A 26,669-nucleotide genomic window follows, 5' to 3' on the forward strand; every position below is an offset into this window, starting at 1 on the left:
ATGTATATTATGCAGGTTTCCTCACGATGTTTTCCTTCACCGAAAAGCTATACCTAAACCTAAACCACCTATACCTAACCTAAATACCACCTATACCTATACCTACACCTAAAGGTATTTTTTTTAATTGTTTATCGAAGACATATTTTAAAGATACCTTAACGTTTTATCTTTAAAAAAAAACAGGACCTACCTAAAGTGATTAACGTTACCTTAAACCTATGCAAACAAAAACGAGTGTCCAAATTAGTGATCCAAGCAAGCACCTGGCACAATCCTAGTGGCGCCGCTTACATTTTTAATAACAAAATTAATTAAAACCGTTCCACGTAAACGCTCATAAAAAATACAGTCTTACTTGACTTTCGGCTTAAATTAAAACGTGAATATCACAGTAACCGCATTGTCTGTATCATGGCAGCCTCCATATTTGACAGGGTATGCAATTTCACCGGCTACGCATAATGAGCTGTCCGCAGAAATCTGGCAATGAATGCGTAATGTAATCAAGGCGATAAATATACGCAAATCCTTTGGTTGATTGATTTCAATTCCACGCTGGAGGCGAACTATGCTGGGTCGCAATTGAAAACTACTAAAGTAAAAATAAATATAAAAGTACCAGATATTTAAATGAATAAAAAGTTACGTGGGTCATCCTATATAGCTACAGGCCAGATAAATCTAACTATCTCCCATTCACTAACATCCGTCAATATCAAAGATAAAGTCACAATTCTGCTACCTTATTTGATAGCAAAAAGATATATAAAATTTGTAAAAATACGAGAAGTCTACTCATATTCAGTATTGTTATTATCATATGTAAGGGATATGATCCATCAGGTTTCAAAAGTGACACGTCTTCAACTACAAGAAATGACTATCTGAATAGACCTTCAGGGTATTTTTCCATTCTTAGATATACTCAGCTAGTTTAATTTGTAGGTCACAAAACAACTTAATTGTGGCGTATTTTTTGGAATAAAAACTAAGACGAGAATTCAAAATAAACCATTCGAAATATCGAAAAAAATTAAAAAGTCTTCAATTATTTATTGGAAATTAAAATTCTCAAAACAAAAAACACATCCGTCTGAACAATCCCTCACATTTTATAGCTGTTAAAAAAACTTACTTAGATACTTACTTACAAAATGGTTTTATTTAAAAATAAAATCAGCCAAGAGCATGTCGGTCGATTCTATTGCAATGCTTACTTATGTATCCATGCCATATTGCAGCTTTCTGGCACTAATGATCGGAGCAAAGCGAATGGACATACAGACGGGCATGGCGAAACTATAAGAGTTCCTAGTTAACTACGGAACCCTAAAAATCACATGTTAGCAATGCCAAGAGCACAAAGCAACGTCGCATACCGATCAACTTTCTGTAAATATTTTCCTCGCTAAAGTCTTCTTTTCGTAAGCTCAGAGATTTATACAAACAGTATTTTATTACATTTCACAAAACGAGTCGTTAAATGTAATGCAAAATTTAAATTGCTTTTTCGATATTAATTAAATAATAATATCCATCTCGTTGTAATAAAGCGAGGTTAAATATAATTAAAAAGCGGCCGTGGCCATATTTTAACAATGGCAAAATAATTATTTTACATTTATAGGATTTGGTTATCCTATACTACTAAAAAAATAGTGTACATATTATCGTGAGTTATTAAGGAAAGTTAATCAATGACAGTTTTGTGACGACAATTAAGTATAAATTTGGTGTTCATTTCATAAACTGTAACTATATTACAATGTAAAAAATAGGCAAAAAGTTGATTCCCATAAAGATTTCATGCTTCATTGTCGTCACAAAACTGACAGCGATTCACGCTAATTGGTACACTATTTTCTGAAAACTCCCGCCTACCAGATGGATTAAATGTTTCCTTTTTATTACTGGACCTCGTAATAGTCCTCAGTGAGACAAATAAGCAGAAAGTTTATTAAATTCTTGCCTATCGCTCTGACTTATCGGTACATTTATTAATGCAAGCAAGGCGCCCACGCGAATGACAGTAAACTAAAATATTTTGATTCCAAAATCATTTAAATATCGGATGGTGCCCGCTCGAAATGGCCTGTCAGTCAAATTCGGCTTTCATATAGGTACTTGTTCAGTAGACGTTTTGTTCTGCTCTCATTGACTAGTTAAAACATTTGGTAATTAAAAAAGCATTTTATTTTTAGCGAGATTTACATACAGCATTATTGAATACTTATTCAATCCTTAGTAATTTATGCGCTGCAAGCTTTTCAGCGACTCTACATTGCAAATTTTTTGAATAATGTTTACCGGACTAGGTGTGAAGTATAATTGAAATACAATTCCACAAGTTATGCTTACTAATTATATTATTAATTAAATAGTTATTTACTACGTCAAAAATGTTTTTCTCAAAGTCTAAAGTATTTTCTACCAGCAATTGACGGCCCGATTCGAACTTTAAGATACAAAAGTGACGTTTTTGTTTGAAGAAACGTCACTTTCTACACTGACATATCCAATCCATATCGTATCTAGACCTAATATTTAACGTATCCTAAAGTTGGAATCGGGCCGTGAATACTATTTACGTAGTAGCGTCTACGTGCACTGCGCTCGTCGTAGCTTCGTAGCAACAGTTGCAAACGGCTCGCTTTACGCTACGCTCGTTTGCTACGTCATTTCCGATCTTTATCGCCACCTACTTTGCGAAGTTACAAAATAAGATTAGCGTTTTTTCTTAGCATACTAAAAAACAATTGTTTTAAAATATATAATCGTGAAGTAAACGAATCACAAAATAAATATAAGCAACGATTCTACATCTGATAAAATTATATTAATTAAAAAAATCAAGGACAATTAAAGTTAATCAAGAACATGAAGAAAATTATAACCGTGTGTTATCTTCTTCTAGCAAACATTGAAGGTAATTTGTTTATTTTATTAAAGTAATATAGACAAATAAATTAGTTTCTCCGTTTTACAAGTACGTTTAAATAAAACAAAATACACTTTAAACATTGAAATAAATTAGAATTTTCTCTTTAACCGGCATTTATATTTTTAAAAGGCACCCTGGTACCGGTGATCTTCGATCTGTAACTCTCCGTCTTCTCGTGTTTTTATGGTTTATCCTAATTTCAACATATTATTCCAAGTTTCCTTCAGAACTGGACGTTATTTTTAGATACACAGTTATTGTCAAAATAAGGTTTTCAAGCATAACTTGTATGCATACCATGCAAGTTTTAATAAACAAATAAATACAAATCATAAATACCAACAAAAAAAAAACTTATTAAAATTAATTAATTCAATTAAATTGTTTCTATGGAATTGAGACACACCCAAGAGACACCCACTCATAATTTGTCAATAATCCATTATCTTCGTTCAGAGCCCCTTAAGTTGACCTTAAGGTTTCTCCAGCCTTATATATAACAAGATAAATGGACATGTAGTTAACACTTAGTATAGAAATAAATAGAAAGTTTCAGATAACTTTTTGGATTTTTTGGCAACTGGCTCTTTACATAAGTACGAATAGAATGAAATACTCGTAGGTACTGTTTTTTTAACTAGTGAATACTGAAACTATTTTAACGAGGCCCATTCGGATAGTGATACGACAGGAAAACTGTTTTACCATAATGTGTAGACACACATTATGGTACACAGACGTGTTACGTCCTTATTAGGGACACATTACCTATGTATGTTTTTATGGGTTCTAACGTTGCTTGTGAATAAGTAAGAAGTGTCTCAGGAGCGCGGAGCGTAGGATTTACTGATAAGAACATTGCGTGCTCATTTTCTTATTTCTTGAACTACAAAATAAAATGTACATGTATTTATGCTTCAAACAATATTTTTTTACTCACTTACAATAGTTCGTCTCGGCTTTCCTATAAATTTTCTCCAATATTTATCCTTGAAAATGTTCACGTTGTTGTAGCGTACTGTTTTACCGAACGGGAAGTTGTACTAAAATCTATTCCTGTATTTTTAACTATTAAATACATGTATCTACTGAGACATGGGTGAGGTCATTACCAAGCTGAAATGAAAATGGGCGGGCCATGTTCCCAGGCAGAGTGATGGCAGGTGAACCAAAATGTTGACGGATTAGTGGCCGCTTTCGGATGAAAGAAGCGCCTGGCGTCCGTTGGCTCGTTGGGTGGATGATATTCGAAAATCGCGGGACACTTCTGGATGCGCTTAGCCCAGGACCGGGATAAGCGGCGTACACGAAGAGAGGCCTATGCTCAGCAGTGGGCGACTGGACGCTAAAATGATGATGATGATGATAATGATCTACTAGCAAAAATCAATGCAAACAGTCAAGCCCTGTTTACACAATCGGTACTGCTAACATTTTCAACAAGACCGTTGTATATGATGTGATGTTACATATATTCTTAAAAATCATAGGATGGCTACCATTACATTTTTTCAAGGATCTCAGGTGTCTAAAACAGCGTGCACATAATATAGTCTAGCAAATACAACTTGTCAGTCAGTAAGAACCACGAAAAGTCATACATTTCTTTTCGGTGTTGTTACTAGCGTAAAACAAAAATAGTATGAATCTCTATATGTTTGAAATGAGACAGTCCTGGGCCAAACTATAACTTATATTGCGTAATTTTTTTAATGAACATGAGTATGCGTTGTTCCTTAAAATTTTAATAAATAACGCAGCAGGGTTTTTTTTACGTTTTTGGTGTGAAGGTTCGATTGGAGTGCTTGATGGTTAAATAATTGATTATTTTATTTTACTTTATTTCCTCGCACCTTTAGAGAATATAGTGCTTTATAGTTACAATGCCTCGACTCGGCAGGAATGGCAATTCGTAGATTCGTCTTATTTTTCTTATGAATCTCATTCACGAATTGCCCTTTCCCGGCATCTGCATTTTTATTTTATTTTATTTGTAACAAACTCTTGCGGGCTTACAGTTGACCCCAAAATGCTCAAAAGATAGTGTCAATTTACGTACAATGTCATTAACGTACCTGTAATATTCAAATAATACTACAATATTCTGTCGGCAGAAGTAGCACTTCATACACGGTGTACCACGAGGAAACCGAAAGATTTTAAACACGCGCTTCTGAGGCCAAAAGAAGGAAAAAAATGTTATTCGAGTTTAAGTAAATTTCGCTAAAAAAAGTACATGTACATAAAAAGTTAATGGTAAACTGACACTGAAAATGAATTTTTACGATTTCTTTTTGTAAAACCTAGTTTTTGCACAGGTTATTTGTCACTTTTTGACATCTATCAATAAGGATATTTAAACTACGGCCCGTAATGCCACCATCGCCATCAAAAAGGCGTTTTGCACTAAGTTACAATAAAAATATGTTTTTTTTTATTGCTATTAACTGAAACTAGGCGAAATCCAGAAAAGCTTATATGACATTTTAGTCTCTAAATGTGATCAGGAATACACTGTTAAAATCTTTCGGTTTCCTCATGTTACTGAAATGAATGAAACTGGCCCAATAGTAGCATCTTAGTAGAATGTGGAAAAGTTGATATTCAAATTATGCCAATATTCTTATTTCCTCGTATGGAAATCACAAATAGGGAACCATACATAACTAAGAAATTCAGCCTATATAAAATGAGGTACGAGTATCAACTGTTTGAATCATGGACATATTTATTGGAAAAAATAAAAATGTGTTTTTTTTCTACTTTTCTATTCTAAATTACAAAATAACCGTAAATGCCAAGTATTGTACATCATATGTTAGGCCGATTCGTAGAAAACTTCAAGGAGTACTTTTTGTATTAAACATGTGCCCCTCCCCTTGATTAACATAAACTTCTCCACATTCTACTAAGATGCTATTATTGGGTCAGTTTTGCACCTAAGTGTATAATACTACATTATGTTCATAGTTTTCACAGATTATTTTTTACGAATAAATACTTATGAAATTGGTGCATAAAGGCGGTTTGTTTACAGTTTGTGCTAGTGGCGCCCCTACGCAAAATTAACATTGCCACCCGTCAATTTACTAGTGCAAATGAAAAATCTGACTGCGATGTTTGTCACAATAACAGAACTTAACTTGTTGGTTGGAAATTTCCAGGATTATTTAATTCAGCACTAATTACATAAACACATAGTGCATTGTAATAAAAACTTGAAAATGTACATATTGCGTTGTGTTTGAAATGTTGTATTTAGATATTTTACTTGAAATGCTATGCCTAAGGAGATATTTTCTACCTACAGGACTGTTATGTCTCCGAGTGCTAGGTATAACCGTCCCGCCTCTAAAACAGCGCGGCGAGTCTGCCTCATTAACATGTGATTACGATTTGGAGGGCGGCAAACTCTACTCCGTGAAGTGGTACCGGGACACAGAGGAGTTCTACCGGTATATGCCGCGGCTCCGCCCGCCGCAGCACGCTCACAGGCTAGATGGAGTGAAAGTTGACGTAAGTGACTATTAGTAGATTATTTACTTTGCTATTTGCGTCATAATAGTAGTTTATGTGACTACTACATAATAAAAGGCATTAAAATACACGAGTGTGGGTTTAAGAAACGAACGAAGTGAGTTTCTTAAAAAGATCACACGAGTGTTTTAATGCCTAACTATGTACAGCTACATACACTATTTTATCTACATACATACATTATAAACTTTCTATGAAATATTCACTAACCCAAATTACAGCCTCCGTTAGGGCATCGTTGCCAAATCGAATCGGAACTCGCGGATATGTGGTGGCGTCACCGAAATATTTTTATCGCTTATTTTACACCAAATTTTTGCTATAGTTACCTTAAAAAACAACAAAACATATTCATTTTATACTTAAAACTAATTAAAAGATAAACTGTACGTCAAATGGCGGTAAATGAAAACTTTTTTCACGCATGTAGTTTTATTTTCTAATTCAGAGACAATAAGTTTGGCCGGGAGGGAGTCGGGGGCTATTTCCGTATCATTCGATACAAACTAACATGCGAGATATGTCAAAATTGTATGCAATTGACAATTCATTTCGAACAAAAAGGCATCTCGACTGATATTAGAATAGAGGTCAAATCGAATTGTTTTTTTTTTTTTTTAGAGATGTTCCAAATTTGAATGCATAACCAAATCGATTTTGATGTAGTTATAAAGCTATAATATAACTACATTATCACAGATAAGAAATATGTTGTAACAAAACAGTTTATCGTAATGTTGGCCATTATTTACGGATTTTGAAGGCATCATAGTAGATAAACTTTTTATTATCCTGTACTGCAGTAGATTTGTGGACATCATAATATTTATTTACGGTACAAGTGCAGAAAATAAGAAATTCCAAACGAGTGTTAATAAATTAAAACACAACCGAAGGGAGTGTTTTGAATCGACACGAGTTGTGAATTATCTATTTGCACGTGTATTGTACAGCGTTTTACAGTACATATGGCTCTTTAAAGTTTCGACATATGCACGGAAAGTGCTCATTCCCGCTCGCGTGCGGGAAAGTAGCACCATATGTACTGTAAAATACTCTTTACCACACCAACTGGTAAAGACCCTCTTAATTGTTCCAAAACGAATAACAAAGTTGCATTTTAATCACATGTGGGGTAAAATAATCAGATGCAAATTTTGAGTCGTTTTCTTATGTTACTACCAGCTAGGGTGACCAGATGTCCAGTATTTTACGGGTTGTCCCGTATTTCAGGCACGAATTTATCATTTCCCCGTAATTTGGCGAAACCAATATGGGACAGTACATTGTTCCGTAATTTTATGATTCAATGGCATTTAATGATAAAAATACTTATTCGAACAATATTTATTTTCACGCAAACGGCGGTAAACTGTATGTATTTATTATTGTTTTAAGAGCATTTCATTGGGAAAATCAGCATTTGTTTGTATGTATAAATATATTTGTTTGTATAGATACATTACACACAAACAAAATAACATTATTTAGTAGATAAATTCACATTTTCTTATCCAAATATGTAATAACAAATTGTTGATTTGATTATTTTAAGGATAATTCATAAAGAAAATCAAATTTTGTACAGGTTGATGTGGTTGGTGATAGAGATAGATAGATAGAATACTCTTTATTGGCACACCTCAGTAAAAGATACAGCTTAAACAATAACAATTAGCAACAATTATTTTATAGGTTATTTAGTTGATTATTTCACATTTTACTTTCTATATGATATAAAAATTGTTGTGTTTTTAATTATTAAACATTGTTTTCTAAAGTTTTTCATTAAAAAATTTAGCATTTGTATGGGTTGATTGATATTGCCAAATTTTTACAATAAAAAAATGAATGTTGTTTTTTAATAAATAAAACGATCTGTAACGTATTTTAACCTCGAAGCCCGTATTTTTAATGCAGTTTTCCCGTAAAACCGGAAATCAGATCTGGTCACCCTACTACCTACTGAAAGAAATTGACTTTGTAAATAATGATTTTGAATTAGGGTAACAGCACCAGTGGCCAGCCAGGGACCAGTAGTCAGCCTTTTAAGTCGTTTATTGGTCATAAATATCTGGTATATTCGATTAAACAAATCGCGAGTAGTCAAATAGGAGCTCTGATTCCTTATTCGTTAATACGTAACGCGGCAGGTGCGGTGAGGTATCGGGGAGAGGAAATATACTCGTTCATAAAGGTGATGTTTGTTGACGAGAGCTAGAATGTCATGTCCGCCATATTTTTTACTGCACGTGGTGTTCTTTTAACGCGTGAGAAAAAATATGTTTTAATATAAAAAGTTACTGTTTTTTGTTAATGATGGGTTTATTGGTTAGTTTATCTATTAAATTGCGTTATATTTAAATAGAAATATCAATATTTAACATATAAATTGAGGAGGTTGACCACTGGATACCACTTTTTTACAAAAAATCCAGTGCCCAGCCTCCCGCGGCTGACCTTTGGGTTATTAGTTATTTTTTTTATTTTCTATCCAATACGACCGTTAGGACCGTTACATTTACATTTTCAAATTTAGTTAGGCAAGTCTCAGTCAATTTAAAGTAAAACCCAGTAGTCAGCCGCATTTGAAATAACGTTTTAATGCGGCTGACCACTGGGTTTCACGGATCCAGTACTCAGCCATTATCTTCCTTGGTACGTCCCTGCCAAATATTATGAACTTTAACTCATTTAAATAAGGTTCAAAAGTGTATACATACTTTTGTTGAGAAATATTCCAATATCTAACGGGCCCCTGCACGGGTTTCACCAGCATTTAAACCGATTTTAAAAATAATGAATTCTATTAAATAAACAGATTCATTAATAAAAAATAAGAAAATAAATACAGTGTTTATTAGTTTGCAAGAAATATTTTAAGCACCTATGGCCTACAAATTTCGTGGCATGAGAATTGTACTTATAAGAGTATATGTACCTACCTATACTCTAGCTTCCTACCTAGGAATGATAAATATTATAATATCGTTAACTTTAATACAAAGAATAGTGTTTTTTATTTCATTGTTATTAATAGTTTATAAAGGCTGAGTACTGGGTACACAAAGGCTGCTTACTGGATTTTAGAGGCTGACTACTGGAGAAAAGTGCCATTTTTTGTTTAATCTTAATTATAGATATTATAAAGAGGATTGTTATTTTTTGACATACTTTGTTTTAAAACTATAATAAACAATTGATCTAACCATGTTATGCATTTATTTATCCGACTAATCCTGTAGAAACGTCGAGAGTACAAACTTTAAAAATGCGTTATAAGGCTGACTACTGGTGCCTTTACCCTATATATTGTTTATTACCTTAATTTGGATTTGATTTGGTTCGATTTTTTTGATATACTAACTATGCGAGTATTTTCCCGGCGTTGATGTAGTGAAAAATTTCGTGTTTCACTCGGAGGCAGTGTCTTGTAACAATTTGGATTATTCGTTTCTCAGTTGGACAAATCCAGCGCGCGGCGTGTGCACCTCCGAGACCTCACTCTGCGCTCCCGAGGCCTGTACCGCTGCGAGGTGTCCGAGGAAGCGCCCTCCTTCTACTCCGCTCAGGCTGAGGGCTACATGGAAGTCTATTGTAAGTGACGAACCCCTTTCAATAAGACCGTTCGATGAGTGCTAGATCCGTTCGGTAAATAGGATTCATAAGTTTTTAGTACCATATGCCTGTTTCTACTGACGGAAATTATTTTCCACAATATATTAACCCATTCATGGCCAAGACCCGTCGAGCCACCGGGCCACCATACAAACCGTTTTTAGTTAAAACTGCCTTGTTATTATTGAAACGAAAAAAAAAGAATGAATATTAACATCATTGTTAGTAGATAATTAACGCCCAAAACATAATACAACGATCACCAAATATTATGACATAAAAGTACAGGGTAAGAAAATCCTCGTTGTCTTACCCCTTACACAAAACAAAATATTATTATACTACGGGTTGGTAAATGCTGCAAGCCATCATCCAAACAGTAATCGGTTTTAAAATGGTATAATATCAAACAGCTTTAACACGAAATAAGCTTTAAAACCAGCCAATAAAGTTTATTTTAGCTTGCTACGGAAACGTTTCTAGTTTTTACAAGTAGCGCCAGGCCACGATGACCCATACCCTGAGACATGTCAATAACCTATAAAATATACATATTTTTGGCATCTTTGAAATATGGATGTTTCTGTTTACTTGCGACGCGTATGTATATTCACTATATTGCACTCATAGTAAACCAAAATTGAATATTCTAAGCTCTATTTTCATTAAAAACACGCATTTATTATTTTTTACCGTAATATACCTTATACCTTAGAAATGGTTGTTAACTTAGTGGATACGTACTTTATTACGTCAATTTCCTTTTTTTTATGTTTAAATCAGAATTTATTCATGACTCACATGTGAGTCACTGGCCCTGCGGAACTGTTGAGCATGACCCATATGCTGAGTAGCTGGCCCTGAATTGGTTAATCTTTGGACCACCATTATTTTATTTTATTTCTGTCTATTGTATCTTTTTTATTTTGTTATAATCTCATCGGAAGATCAGCGCTGAAAGTCGCTACTTTCTCCTCCCTATGTTATCTGTTATGAACTTATAATTTTCTTTTCTGCTTTGAGCTTACGAATTAATTATTTATATTGTATTCTCTTCTTCTACCTAGCGTTATCCCGCTTTGACAGGGTCCGCTATTTATGTTATATTCTATTCTATCTAATTATCCTTTAATAACACTTAATCCTCTTTAAATAACTTACCAAAGCCTGAATTTTTGTAGTAACCAAAAGCAAGGAAAAGATAAAATGAGTTTGACTCTTGAAATAACTATATAAATATGTGTGCTAATTGAATTAAGGTGCTACAGATCGGTCAGGATTATGTGCTATCACAAGCAAAATTATATCACTGATATTTCTAGTCGGGTTTTTGCTGCCCTGCTTATGGAGACGCTTTGAAGAACGAATACTTAAGGCAAGGGCGGATCCACCGTTGTGGGCACGATGGGCATGCCCACAACCCTAATAGGGTGCCCTATTGATTCGCTTGGTAAAATTACGCTGATTTTCGTTTCGCAGACGCTTTGGCAGAGGACGGTTTGGCAGAATTTCATTACGCAGAGTAGTCAGTTGGCAACTTGGCATAACATTGATAAGCAGATTTACTTTTGGTAAAATAATCGTTTAGTAACCGTCACAATTACCCGAGAAACCCTTGGTCGAAACACGATAGTTAGAGTGATTTTTAGTATTAATTAGAAATTCGAGCATGTTAATACCAGCTGATACTTATTTACAAGAATAATAATAATTTACTAACATTACAGGGGCCATTGTTTTTAGCTTAAGGAGTCTTAGAAACCTGAAACATTTACAAATATTAGTACAAATTTCTAAAAATAATACCAGCTTTTAATTTTCAGGCGTAGGAGTTTTTTAGCGTAGTTATCTGTTTAAACGGCTGATGAGGGGGGTGGGGTTAGGGTTGGGGGGACGGCACGGTAGAATGGTCTCGCGACCCCGTGGCGTCCCCCAATAACGGTAGAGCGGGCAACGCCGCAGGGGATGTTAGTGGGTATTCTCTTCCCCTCCCTCTGTTTAACAGAGGGAGTACCGGGAGGAGCGAGTCCCACATACCACCCCCCAAGTTGGCCTCCCCAGCCAGGGGGTGAGATGCGTAAATGATTTACCCCTGCGTGAAAAAAAAAAAAAAAAAAAAAAAAAAAAAAAAAAAAAAAAAAAAAAAAAAAAAAAAAGGTGGGGTTAGGGTCGGCAACGCGCATGTAACTCCTCTGGAGTTGCAGGTGTACATAGGCTACGGAGACTGCTTACCATCAGGCAGGCCGTATGCTTGTTTTCCACTGACGTAGTATAAAAAAACGGCTCCATGGACTGCAATAAATTGCTTGCGATTTCCGATACATTACTTTATATCCCGATAATACGTATGTAGTACCGCAATTGCTAAACTAACTAAACTGTTATAATTTAACTGTCACTATATTCGAAATTAAATGTAAAAAAACGTTACTCGAGTAAAATTTGTTTAATCGGACAGATTACTCTGCCAAATGAAATGTTTAGGTTACTAATGGATTACTAAGTTTTTTGCTAAATAAGAAAGTAAGAAATAAAGAAAAAAAGACACCAATTCAAAGACCCAAAAGATTACCAAAAGTTTTTTGCTTGATTCTCATTTTCCAAAGAATCTATCGCAAAAACATAAACGCCAAATAATCATTTTTCCACTCAATACATAGCATAAAAATGTATTGCATGAGATTTTTCGAAAAACAATGTTTATACATTTCCGTATTTCAAAAATTTTTGTCCCCATTTTTATTCCTCGAATTATTTAGTTGCCGTGTTTTCATAGAAAACCGGCCTTTCCATTAAATGTTTACAGTATTTTTTTTTTAATAAGCCTCATGTTTCAGCTTCCTATCTCTGTTATGTTCTCAGAAATAAATTTATAAAACTTTTTATAAATAATTAAAAAAAAAAACCGCACTGGCTAATGCGATCTACTTAAACTTTTGGTACGGTAATCTCTATGTATATACTCTACTATCCTTTAAATAATGTTTTATTTTTATTTAAAAAAATAAATAAAAATAGACTAAACATGTTTGATAAACTAAAAATTGTTAAACATTTTTAAACCAAGTGAAACATTTTGGTGTAATGAATGTTGTTTAATTATTGTTAGGGAAATGGTAATTTGTTAAATTGAAATCTGTCAAATAAGTATATAGGGAAAATTTGATTGAAAAATGTATAGTTGGAAAAAAAAAACTTGGGAAATGAAATTTGGTTAATTTTTTTTTACCCGACTGCCAAAGGGAGGATGTATTTCGTATGTATGTCTGTTTCTTTGTGGCCTCCTGTAGCCTAAACGCCTTGATGGATTTTGATGTATGAGGTATCGTTAGATTCGTCTTGATCACGGGAGTGTCATATGGGATGTTTTTTTGGGGTTAACTAAAAAATTATAAATAAAAAAAATAATTAAGTATTATAAAAAAACAACAAACCCGACTGCACACTAAAAAAGAGGAAAACAAGCCCCACAAGAATATTGTTGTTGATGGTAAGTATCGCAGGCGGGGACCAAGAACCAAAATGACTATAAATAACCCTGTTGGTCCCCGCCTGCGATACTTACCATCTACAACATTATTCTTGTGGGGCTTGTTTTCCTCTTTTTTAGTGTGCAGTCGGGTTTTTTTTGTTTTTTTATAATAACTATTATTTTTTATTGTAAAATAGCAATATTCCGCAATCCTTCCAATAATTGTAATTGAACGGTATGTGAACCTAGACTCTACCAAACGTTAGTCGACTAAAAGTTACATCTAGGTACGAATAAATCCCTTTGCCAAACGATGTTCGGCGAAACGTTGTCTGCGAATCGATAATCTACAAAAAAAGCGGCCAAGTGCAAGTCGGACTAGCCCATGAAGGGTTCCGTACCATTTATGACGTATTAAAAAAACTACTTACTAGATCTGGTTCAAACCAATTTTCGGTGGAAGTTTGCATGGTTATGTATATGATATATTTTTTTTAGATTTTTCATTCTGTTATTTTAGAAGTTACGGGGGGGGCACACTTTTTACCACTTTGGGAGTGTCTCTCGCGCAAACTATTCAGTTTAGAAAAAAATGATATTTGATACCTCAATATCATTTTTAAAGACCTATCCATAGATACCCCACACGTATGGGTTTGATGAAAAAAGATTTTTAGAGTTTCAGTTCTAAGTATGGGGAACCCCCAAATTTTTTTTTTCTCTATTTTTGTGTAAACATCTTAATGCGGTTCATAGAATACATCTACTTACCAAGTTTGAACAGTATAGCTTTTATAGTTTAGGAAAAAAGTGGCTGTGACATAATCGGACAGACAGACGGACATGACGAATCTATAAGGGTTCCGTTTTTTGCCATTTGGCCACGGAACCCTAAAAATAGGTCTGGGAATCATTAGGTACCCCCTATACTTGTGACGTAACACTTTCACGGTCTATTGAGATCGATAGGCTGATGATCGTTCATGAACGATGATGATTGTTCATGAGTGAGTTCGTACTCCGACTCGCACTTGGCCGATTTTCGGGTGGCTGTGACCACAACCTTTTTTGAGGGCTGGATCCGCGCCTGACTTAAGGTACAGTTCTCTAAAGAAGAAAGTATACCACGTACTCGTCCATACAAAAAGAGAAAATGTTTTTCCACTTCTAAATATTTTCCATTCCCCATGACTTTTGAGTGTTTTATTGACACAGTGAAAAAGTAGGTTTATAAATTCTCCTATTTTTTCATAATTTGCAATTTTTTTTAAAGCGAATCCTATAAACCTAGAATATATTATGCTGAAGGGATCGACATCAAAATCAAAATGATTTGTTATGATTAGGTTAGTGTAAACACTTTTCTCCCGAAATAGAAATTTCATAGAAAATGTATCGTTAGTTCGTTAGGATCGCAAATCTATTTTCCCCTCTTAACGTGACAGCTGTGCAGTGTCATCTCATACTAGTATCTAGGTAGGTAACTTATCTAGACTTAAGATTTTACCGCTCTCTCCCAGACACTTTAAAATTCATAAGTTATATCAAACGCGCGGTAAGCTAGTTTTGAGTGTCTCAGCTTGAATTAATTGATGAAGATAGATGAATTAGATTTCGCTATAAGAGATAATTACTTACGTTGTTATTATTAAATAATATATCATTGCATTAATCACCCTATAATGGAACTGGAACCGGTAATGGGACATAAACCACAAATTTTGTAATGTAAGTATCTAAAACTAGTTTGTAAACACTGCCAATATTTTACCATACACAAAAGTCATAGAGCTTCTTAAGGTTGACGTCTCATTAAATTTGCTTTTTTTTTAAGAAATTGGGGCCAAGCCAAAAGTTGTCGTGGAACTGAGAAAATAATCAGTAAGTAATTCTTAATAACTCCGCTAAGATTATATATGTATAAATTAGAATGTGTTTTGTTAATTGCATTTACCATGAGATTAGGTATACAACACATTATGTTGTTACTCCAGAGATGTAAAAATATATATATATATATTGCCCAATCCCATTATAGGAGCTTTAAAACTGCATACCTCGTATGATGGGCCAATCTTATACAATGATGATTTCCATGTCGTAATTTCATGTTTAAAGAACATATAAGTAAAATGTAGTAACAAACATGTCAGCTTTTTTAAAATTTGACGTTTGTGGCAGTATGGTATGATAGTCAGTAGCATTACTGCAGCAGTATTGCAACGCGACATTACTTCTGGCCGCATTTCTGCGGCAGCAATGCAGTCGGCAGTCATGTCTTGCTGCAATGCTGCTGCAGTAATGCTGATGCAGTCTGAATACGAACGGTACCTTAAGGTCTTGTTTACACGGCGCGCAAACCCGCATAGGATTTTAGCTACATTACGGACTATTGAGGTTATGCAGGTTATGGCAGTACACATTGAATACTGCCGACCGATCAAATACCGCAATTTAATGAATCGACTCCTCTCTCTCTCTCTCTCATCGTCTAAATGAGCCCTAATATATTGAATTAAATATATTTATTTTAAATTAATATCGATTTTCCCTATTCTCATTCTAATATTTCAGATCGCTAGGGTCATGTACTCATGTCCCATTATAGGGGACCCATCACTGGTTCCTTTCCATTACCATGATATGTGTATAAATTTGGCACATACATAAGTCGCTACGCTCATGATTTTATTATGTAATCTTGACTAGCGAGATGCACGATAACTAAATTACATCATTCTGATGTCCGTGTACATTCGAATTGGCCTGTTAGTTCTGTTAGTGGTGTGTTGTTAATTGTAAAACGGTTTAACCGGTATTTTATAAACCGTTTCCCAGCCTTGGTTTAACCCCCCGACATATGTGGTATGTATGCTGATTACATAAAAAATAAAATAATAAACAAACTTTGCCACGGAGTGAAACACAAAATTTGCCACCACACCAACGCAAGGAAAATACTAACTGTAAATATTACAAATCAAATCCAAATGATCGCTACTAAATATTTATCATTCAAAATCATCACTTAAAAGTCAATTACACCAGCAAAAATAAGGAAACAATTAAAAATTTGCACCTAATTACTTTACAACTCTTGTGGATAAAATACAATTATCTCATCAGCTTGCAGATTCGCATAAGAAATCAAAACAACACTTGGAATAGAACATTAAGCTAAACAGTTAAAGAATGTTGGATTCTATCAACTTTGAGAATAATCCTTCAGGTATAAAGCCTTCAGGAACGTGGCAAATTCGGCACGAAGGTGGCTAACAATAATAAAATCCGTTCTCTAGCACGGTCAATCAAAAATGCCAGCAGCAGAGCCCTCTTTTAAGACTCTGTTTTTTATTATGTTATTGACACAATGAAAAACTTGGTTTATAGGTTTTCCTTTTTTTTTTAAGAAACCTATTAAACTTAGAATATACTCGTATTATGCTGAAGCGATCGACATTAAAATCAAAGTGATTTGTTAAGATTTAGTTAGTGGAAAACTTTTCTCCCGAAATGGAATTTCATAGAAAAAATACCATTATTCTGCTACGATTGCAAAGCTATTCTTGCCTCTTAAACTGTTCGCGCCTCAAAGTCAATGTTGGCTAACCTGCTTGACGAACTACGCCCAAGTTAAACCTCTTGACGTTCCAATGCATTCCAATGCCTTCTAACTGTAGTCTTAGTTCAGCAAATAGCTAATAGATTGCGTTGCTCTCAATACAACTTGATAACACTTGACTTGTTAGTAATGCTTAGTTAAACATTGGTAATCGATTTTGTACAGGCGTCTATACTCTGAACTGTAACGCTGCAATGCATCCTTCAGGAGACATGCTCCAACGTAAAGTCTTAGTATTACGAGTATAATATATTATGGTGCCTGTTTACCGCATTTGCAATGCCCCAGCTGCCACGCTGCTACAGTTACAATCTAAATTTTATTTATATGCTTAACCAAATCAATGCTTTACTATTTCAGACTTTCCCCGCGAAAGTCCATATATAACAGGCCACGAGCGTCCCTACCATCTCAACGAGCCTCTGGACGTGAACTGCTCCTCAGCCAAAGCGTTCCCGGCACCCGACTTGCAATGGCTCATCGATGGTCAGAAGGTAAGTGATTATTTACCGGCGCATGGAAGTTACAGCCTGCATTTTAGTTTAGCCAGCCTGTCTGAACTAACGTAATATGAAATTCCTTAAATAATGTTGATTTTACAGCGTATATTTTTTATATGACCACATATCCTAAGGGTATATAAGTAAGGGTATGTATATATGAGTGAGTAAGGCTAGCATAGGATGGGCATACCCAAATGTATTAATTTTCACATGTTTGACAAAAAAATGCGACTTTTTTATAGATTATTTCAGCACGCAATGTATCATTCATTGACCGATGGTCAGCGAAGGCCTCCGTTTCAGCTAGGGAAAAAATGCTTTCGTATGTCCAAATTTTCTCTATTGGTTCTCGTGAAAATTTGTAAGCAGTTGCGATGATTTTTTTTTTTTGTTGATTCAGTTCTTGGGTTTTTTTTTTCTTACTGGCGAAGCCATAACTTTATTCAGTTTTAAATTATGCTCAGAGAGCCACCAGGTAGTTAACTTGTTTTTATTCGAAACATCGCACTTACTGACGCGACGTCACAACTGTTAGATGTAATAAAAAAAATACAAAAATTAATTGCACTCCGTTAATTAACACTAAAATGAAAATTTATTTTTCACCACACCAAATGGTAAAGGCTCTCTTGATTGTTCAAAAACTAATGAGAAAGTTGCATTTTATCGACATGTAGGACAAAGTAATCAGATGCAAATTTTGAGTTGTTTCCTTATATATATAAGGAAACAACTCAAAAAAGGTAGCAAGCTAGCATATATAGCTAGCTGGTGGAATTGACTTTTAAATTATGATTTTGAATGATACATTTTTTAATAAGTTAATTTGGATATAGTTTGATTTCGCAACGCTCAAGATTCCACTTCTCGAAAAACTCGCTATAGGCTCGGAGTGCAATTTTGAAATCTTTCGCTTGCTCGGGTATTAATATTACAACTTTGCCCCATTGTAAAACAAATAACTATTTTAAAATCGTTTCATGACACTGAAATCTACGCCTCATTTCAATTTGAGGTTGTATTACAAATACACGCTGTAAATGACAATAATAACAATAAAGCATGTGTAAATGAACTAACTTCACCTATCACCAAACTAGTCAACCAATCTTTCAATGAATGTAGCTTTCCGGATAAATTAAAGATAGCCATGATAAAACTCATCCTAAAGAAAGGTGGTAAAACAGACAATCCAACTCACTATAGACCGATCGCGCTCCTCCCCGTTATATCTAAAATTTTCGAAAAGTGTATGACAAACCGCATCTACAGTTTCTTAGAAAAATATAATTTGTTTAACGATAACCAGTTCGCATTCCGTAAGAAACGTTCTACCACCCTTGCAGCTTTTAATTACGTACAAACAATAGTTGAATATTTGAGAAATAAACATCACGCAGTAGGATTATTATTAAATATGACCAAAGCATATGACAGTCTCACACCCCATACTGCTACAAAAATTAAACGCAATAGGCATACGTGGTAAAGCATTAAATTGGATGAAATCATACCTCACGTCACGACAACAATATGTTGAAATAGAACACTTTGAACACCAGACCATAACATTTTCTGCCAACAAACTGTACTGCAGTTAGGCAGATAAGTAGTTTAAGGCTTTTTGTAATCTTCTTTTGATTCAAATAAATTAAAAAAAAAAAAATTGCACAACATAAAATCAAATATAATATATATCGAGAACTCAATCCCACAAGGAAGTGTCATAGGATGCGTCCTGTTTCTTATTTATATAAACGACCTTCCCAAATCCACCAACCACAAAGTCGTTATGTTTGCCGATGACATATCCATCTTATTCCAATGCCCAGATAACAATAGCAGCAGCTCTTACATAGAACAAACTTTTAATTAAATAGCTCATTGGCTACGCGATCACAATCTCATAATAAATAACGAAAAATCCAAATTAATTCAGTTCAAACCCAGACAAAAGCAACCCCTTAACCTAAACACCATAACAAAAAACCTAAATATTAAAGAAGTACCCGACTATATCTTGTTAGGGCTTACACACACACACAGTCATCTGACCTGGAAAACACATTTAGACCGAATAAAAAACAAACTTTCTCAATTTGTGTACGCACTTAGCGTACTAAAAAGTAGTAGTAGTACCTTAGAGTGCGCGTTGGCAGCATGCCACTCGCAAGCAATCGCGTGGCTGCGCTACAGACTCCTCTTGTGGGGCCACAGCACTGACATCCAAAACCTTTTCGTCATGCAAAAAAAAAATGTATTAGGATCCTAGCAAACATACACCAACCCCACAGCTACAGATCCCACTTCAAAAATTTTAACCTACTGACCCTCCCCTCTCTATACATCTTGGAAATAGCTACATTTGTCCGTAAAAATCTACATTTATTTAAATTTTGCCAAAACCCTCGACGCCTTCAATATATAGAACTCCCGGAGCCTAAATTGGAAATATATAAGAATGGACCATATTACAGAGCCATCAAAATTTATAATTAAATCCCCACATATCTAAAAACCGAACAAACAGATTCAAACTTCATAAACCGTCTAAAATATAAGCTGGTGGATAAATGTTACTACTCAATAGCTGAATTTATGGAGGATGATAATTTGTAACTTGTACTTTAAATATGATACTTTAATAGGTATAGTATACTCTAGTCCATATAGGTAATAAGTATAGTTATAATTACAGTTTTGAATGATTCACAGGTAATAGTTATAATTAATGTTATTTGTTATAACTTAAAATATTATTATATATTATATTATTCCAACCAGGTAAGGAAGTGAAATTTAGAAAATTTGAATAAATTATCATCTAAGTAAGATAAGTATTGTATTGTGAACAACATGTTCTGCTACACCCTTTCCAGGGTCCTTTATGTACATATGTATCATACTGGTATGCAAATAAAAATAACAATAACAATAATAACTGATAAATTTTAAGGTTTATTTTATGGTTTGTTTATTTTGTATTCAGAATATACGAATTATACACGGTGCCCGCCAGGACACGGAAAGATATTAACAGTATATTCCGGATCATATTTAGAGACAAAAATGTCATATACTTAAACTTTTTTTAAATTCTTTTTGTTTCAGACTTAAAAAGGCGTTTTGCACTGAAACACACTAAAAAAAAATAGTTTTTTTTATAGTTTTTTTTTTGTATTTCAGTGCAAAACGCCTTTTTGATGGCGATGTCGCCACTATGGGACCTAGTCTAGCTAGACTGCCTTATTGACAGATATCAAAGTGACTAGGAACCCTTTGAGTAGACTAGTTTTTACAAAAAAAATGTACCAATTCATATTAATCCATACATTTTCCAAGTACATGTACTTATTATGTTTAAAAACATACAACACGTAAAAAAACACACACACATTTTTTGACGGAATTGACTTAATGTTGTATACGATTATTTCCTTCTTATGACCTTAGGAATACGTGGTTAAATTTTTCCCGTTTCCTCGCGGGCGCCTTGTATGAGGTATGTACCTCTAGCATCGAATCATGGTCCTTATGATAGTTCATTTTTTATATGGAGTATATGGTATATGGAGATTTTTATTGTTTAGAAATTTAACTTTTAGGTAATAAAAATATACTTCTTCAATTATTTTTTTAATAAAGCCTAACCAAAACAGACTTGAAGGAACTGTCCCAGGGACCATTATTCGACGCGATGGGACCGTGCGAAGTGCATGGTGGGGGTAAGTAAAGCGATCCCAGCGCATAAGGTGGTAAAAATTTGAACTAACTGCGGATAGCGTCTTTGACATTTCGTACAAGTTATATGGCTCGAAATGAAAGTTTAATTTATGCTTACTCCTGAAATATTCATTTAAATTGTATGGTATAAGGGACCATTGTAATCTGTGTGAAATGCTTAATATAACTAACATATTTAATTTGATAATTTTTAACACTGTATCCGTGTAAATAGCTTTGTAAATGTCACATATTACTTATATGTTTTTTTTCTATAAGTTAAGGATGGGTTATCCTTAAAAGATAGACATTTTACATCGCGGACTTTTATGTACACCCATGAAAAAGAGACAACCCGACCATACATTGTATTGTTATAGCTCAAACGGACTAGGCAGCGTTTTCGATTAAAGCTCCTAGCCAGTGTGATTTTTACAGAAAACCTTAACAAGTTATATAATTACACCTTCCCCAAGAATCACTCTATTGATAGATGAAAGTCGTATGAAAATCGATTCAGTAGTTTTTAGTTTTGGAGTAGTTTTTAAGATGTAGTGAATTGACGTTTTCCCCTAGATTTCCGGCTGCTAGGTTGCGTGACCGTTGTGCACATAGCGAATACTTAATCGACACAATTAACAAATGTGTTTACCTTACATTCATAGTCTGCGCGATTAAGTAGGTATCTAGTTTATTTCTGGCCACGTTTTCTTATCTCACTAAGTCGCGTGTGGTACATAACTGTCTAAATAATAAGTATACCTACGTCTTAAATATTCTTACATGTGAGCATGAGCGAAGGTATAGATAACCTGTAAGTACTTTTGTCTTTTTCAGCATAAAACAAGACCACTCAGAACCTATCCACTGCAAACCGATAACCTTCCATCTTTAGCAGGTTCTCTTATTTCTTAGCATCGCCGAGCGATCGATGAAAGACCACATGGTGTCGCAGCATTTGTCTGCAACGGCCTCTTTGAATTCAACCCAGGCGCTAATCACGACACTCTGTCGATACACCACGAATTATACTTCGCGCCTCGTCCTCGAGATTAGTAACTGAAGATATATATATATACATGTAGTTACGCCGGTAGGTGTCACCACTCTGCGTACGTTTAATCATTAATCATTTTCGTTACATACGTATTTTCAGAAAAAGTGTATTTACCTTTTTTACAAAAACTATCAACTTTTGGGATATTTCTGCTCAGGATCACGAGGACTATTGACTATTTAATGTATCCGCTTAGTCACTTCAGTATCTCTTTTTTCGAAGGTAACGGAGCGTTCCTGGTTAATCGCTTATGGGGCCAAGCCGGCCCCGCAAGGGTTGCTGGTGTCCACTCTGGGGTTGACAGCGCCGGCGAAATCGAATATGAAGCTCCGATGTATCGCCGTCATAGGCACGCATAGAAGGGAGAGAAGCATTATCATAGGTTGGTGGCGCCTTTAACAAAACTAACCGTCAGTTGTTTGTTGATAATCTGTGTATTATATTGTGGCATTCGTTCTCAACAGTACTTAACTACATACCTAATCAGTTGGAAATGAAAATAGGTAGATTAAAAGTTTTTAATAAGTACATTTGTAATAGTGAAAATCAAAACCCATATTTTAAAAACGGTTGAAGTTACAACAAAACTGTTAATACACAATACCTATTTAAATTTCTCATTAAGAGGGAAGAATAGCGTTTTTAATCTAACGCAATAACGGTAATTTTTCTATGAAATTCCATTTCGGGAGAAAACGGTTTATACTAACTAAATCTTAACAAATCTCTTTGATTTTGATGTCGTTCGCTTCGGAATAACATGTTCTAGGTTTATAGGTTTCGCTTTTTTTATTTATTTTTTGTTTTGCAAATTTGGAAAAAAAGGGTACTTAACCTATAAACCTAGTTTTTCATTGTGTCAACAACATGCTAAAAAATCATGGAAACTGGAAAATATTTAGTCGTGGAAAAACGTTCTCTTTTTGTATGGAAGACCACGTGGTATACTTCCCCCTTAACACGTTTAGTCCAGTCTGCGCCCAATTTCTACCTACCGTTAGCTACTTAGTTGGGTCATAAGTTCTGTCAAAAAGGTTTTGACTGATAAAAAAGCTATAGGTTAACCCATTCATGGCCAAAACCCGTCGAGCGTACACAATACGCCGGGCCACCATACAAACCGTTTTTAGCTAAAACGTATGACTCAGCTTATGGGTCTCTGGCCTGGCGCGCACGGTAAATAAATCGCCGCTTAGCCAGTTGAACAACATTATGCAACATTTTTGATAAACAACTTTATTCTGTAACCTATCAAAAAAAGATGTAGGAATGAACAGTTTTATTTTTTACACATTTAATTTGCTGGGTTTGTTGTTGTTTTATGGGTCAAATCTCGGAAGTTCAATTTGACCTATTTCCCTTGCTTTACCCCTCACACAAAACAAAATATTTTTTAAAACACTTGTAAATAATTGTGTAATTGATAATACAATTTTAGTTAGTGGTGACTGTTTCAACTGCCTTGTTAATATTGATACTAAAAAAAATGAATATTAACATCATTGTTAGTAGATAATTGTCTAAGTTATAATACTACAATCACCAAATATTATGACATAAAAGTAGTGGGAGAAAATCCTCGTTGACTTACTCCTCACACAAAACAAAATATTATTATACTACGGGTTGGTAAATTTTGCGTGCCATCATCCAAACAGTAATCGGTTGTAAAATGGTACAATATCAAACAGCTTCAACACGAAATAACCTTTAAAACCAGCCAATAAAGTTTATTTTAGCCTGCTACGGAAACATTTCTAGTTTTTACAAGTAGCGCCAGGCCAAGGTGACCCATAACCTGAGCCATTTCAATAACTTCTAAAATATACATATTTTTAGTACCTATCTTTGAAATATGGATTTTCTGTTTGCTTGCAACGCGTATGTATCTAGAATTTCAGTATATATTTACTATATTACACTCATAGTAAACCAAAAATGAATATTCTAGGCTCTATTTTCATTTAAGAAACGCATTTATAATTTTTTATCGTATTATACCTTATAGAAATGGCTGTTAACTTAGTGGACTTTATTACGTCAAATTACGTTTGGTTTATGTTTGGTTTACGTCAAATTACTCACATGTGAGTCACTGGCCCTGCGGAACTGTTTGAGCATGGCCCTGAATGGGTTAAGATCCCTTATTATTCATATATATGGGTTGATATTTAATGCTGAATTACTTACATTATAATTAAACTTAATTTACTGTCTCAGTTTTGCATAATTCTATGTAATATTCAGAAAAATTTTAAACATGCAAAAAATACGCTACCTGTTCGAGGTGATTTTGATCCCTAGTTATTTAATTTTCTTGTTTACATGGTCGAATCTTACATAAAATTAAAGCTGCATCTTTTATCTTTCTTAAAACATATAATTCATGTGTATTGGTATTGCTGTACGAGTTTTAATTAATTATTATTATTAATAATTAATAATTATTATTATTACATTATTGATTATTAATAATATTAATAATGATTAATAACTAATCATTATTAATAATCTGTTAATTAATTAATTATTACTATTAATTAACTAGTATATTATATTTTAATTAACTAATTAATTAAGTAGTACTAGTTAATCTGTTCATTTTAATCTGTCAGCCTGTTACTGGTTTTAGAAGTAGTACTAGTGACCCTAAGGTGTATCATTTGTACTACCAGTTGAACTAGCTGGTAGTACTACTGTCCCAGAGGGTACCAAACGTACCTACTCGTAGGATGGCAGTCAAAAAAAAATACCACTGAAAAATACCCTAATTTTGAAGGGTATTAGCTGGAGTACAGACTTGTCGGAAAACTAATTGCAAGTGATACAAATAAACGATTGTACCTATTTTATTAATGTGACACTAATTTTTACTCCCTTTGGTAAAGAAAAGTTTTTCACAATCCAGCCGCGTATTTGCATCTAACGTCAATCCCAAAGTAAACAAGAAGTAAATTAAGACGCGATCTAAATTTTAAACTAATTATATTACGTTTTAAGGTGGTTCGATTCCCATACAAAAAACAATTGCGTTTTATGAAGTCATTACACACTATTACTACATAAATATGTGCGCATCTATCTACCTACTTTCGACTATTAGTTAGCGCTAAATTGATAGAAAAACTATGTTTTATACAGAAATCACGCAAAAAAACGTTATATTTCTGTATCAAAGTAACACCAAAATAACGTTTTTTGCGTGGTTTCTGTATGAAACATAGTTTTTCTGTCAATTTAGCGCAAACTAATATTCGAAAGTAGATAGATGCGCACATATTTATATAGTAATAGTGTGTTATGACTTCATAAAACGCAATCGTTTTTTGTATGGAAATCGAACCACCTTAATCATTATAAAACAAACTTTCAATTCATGGCAAACTTTTTTTATTAAAAGCTTTGTATTACATTTTATCAGTCAACACGTCAACCCCTTTATGACAGAACTTATGAACCAAATAAGTACAGTATAAATTGTGGATGAGAAATTCATTTTTGAAATATGTACCTACCTAATATTTTGCCTTTTCAATCAAAAAAGTGGATTCTATCATTGTTTTAGTGCCTTCGCTGTTCTTCTGAATTGCAGTGATTTTGAGTACTCATAAAAAATAAGTCTACTTAACCCTTTTCTAGGCATAGTACGATTTATCGACCACATACGAGCCAATAGATTTCAACTTTAGTATTCCGATTTAAGGTTCAAATTAGATTGCACTTTTGGAAAATGAGACTTGCCTTCAAATGAATCATCAAAGATGGAATAATTGGAATGTATTGTTTTATTTTGGGAAATCCTTGTAGATTAGTGCGGCCTGGAAAAGGGTTACTTAATCCATTTATTCCAAAACCTAAAGTATCACTTCAAAATTATAAGAAATTTACGTTCTGTGCAGTAGGTATGTTTTGCAAGCAGGGATAATGACCCAGTTCTAAAAAGCATTCAATGCTATTTAGATACACTGGTAATAATCTTTGCATACCTAATATGCTTTTTATTTACAGAAACCAACTCTTCCACCCGTCTCCAACACTACGGTTTTGTGGTCATCACAACACTCGCTGTACTGAGCATTATTTCCCCAATAATATCATGATGCTATTAATATTTGAATAACTACGTTTAAAATAATGCTTAATGTAAATAAAATTTAATTACTTAATTTCCCTATAGTTTTATTTAAAAAACA

The 26,669-nt window shown here is 34.1% G+C and overlaps 1 protein-coding gene across 1 annotated transcript; it reads left to right on the top strand.

The window, feature by feature from the left end:
• The first annotated feature begins 1,465 nt into the window (after nt 1-1,465).
• Nucleotides 1,466-26,642, top strand: LOC133516139 (uncharacterized). The gene is made up of 6 exons (XM_061848913.1): nt 1,466-2,929; nt 6,255-6,460; nt 9,943-10,078; nt 17,554-17,687; nt 22,699-22,858; nt 26,485-26,642. The coding sequence occupies exons 1-6, from the start codon at nt 2,881-2,883 to the stop codon at nt 26,574-26,576; spliced, it is 777 nt and encodes a 258-aa protein (XP_061704897.1). The 5' UTR covers nt 1,466-2,880; the 3' UTR covers nt 26,577-26,642.
• The last annotated feature ends 27 nt before the right edge of the window (nt 26,643-26,669 follow it).

This window comes from Cydia pomonella, chromosome 3 (assembly GCF_033807575.1).
Source record: "Cydia pomonella isolate Wapato2018A chromosome 3, ilCydPomo1, whole genome shotgun sequence".
In the NCBI taxonomy this organism is placed as follows: Eukaryota; Metazoa; Arthropoda; class Insecta; order Lepidoptera; family Tortricidae; genus Cydia; species Cydia pomonella.

Excerpts from the sequence above, each read along its gene's own strand:
- LOC133516139 (XM_061848913.1), top strand. The coding sequence starts at position 2,881 with ATGAAGAAAATTATAACCGTGTGTTATCTTCTTCTAGCAAACATTGAA. Across the intron at positions 6,461-9,942 it reads TAGATGGAGTGAAAGTTGAC|TTGGACAAATCCAGCGCGCG; the intron begins GTAAGTGACTAT and ends TTCGTTTCTCAG. Across the intron at positions 17,688-22,698 it reads GGCTCATCGATGGTCAGAAG|GTAACGGAGCGTTCCTGGTT; the intron begins GTAAGTGATTAT and ends CTTTTTTCGAAG.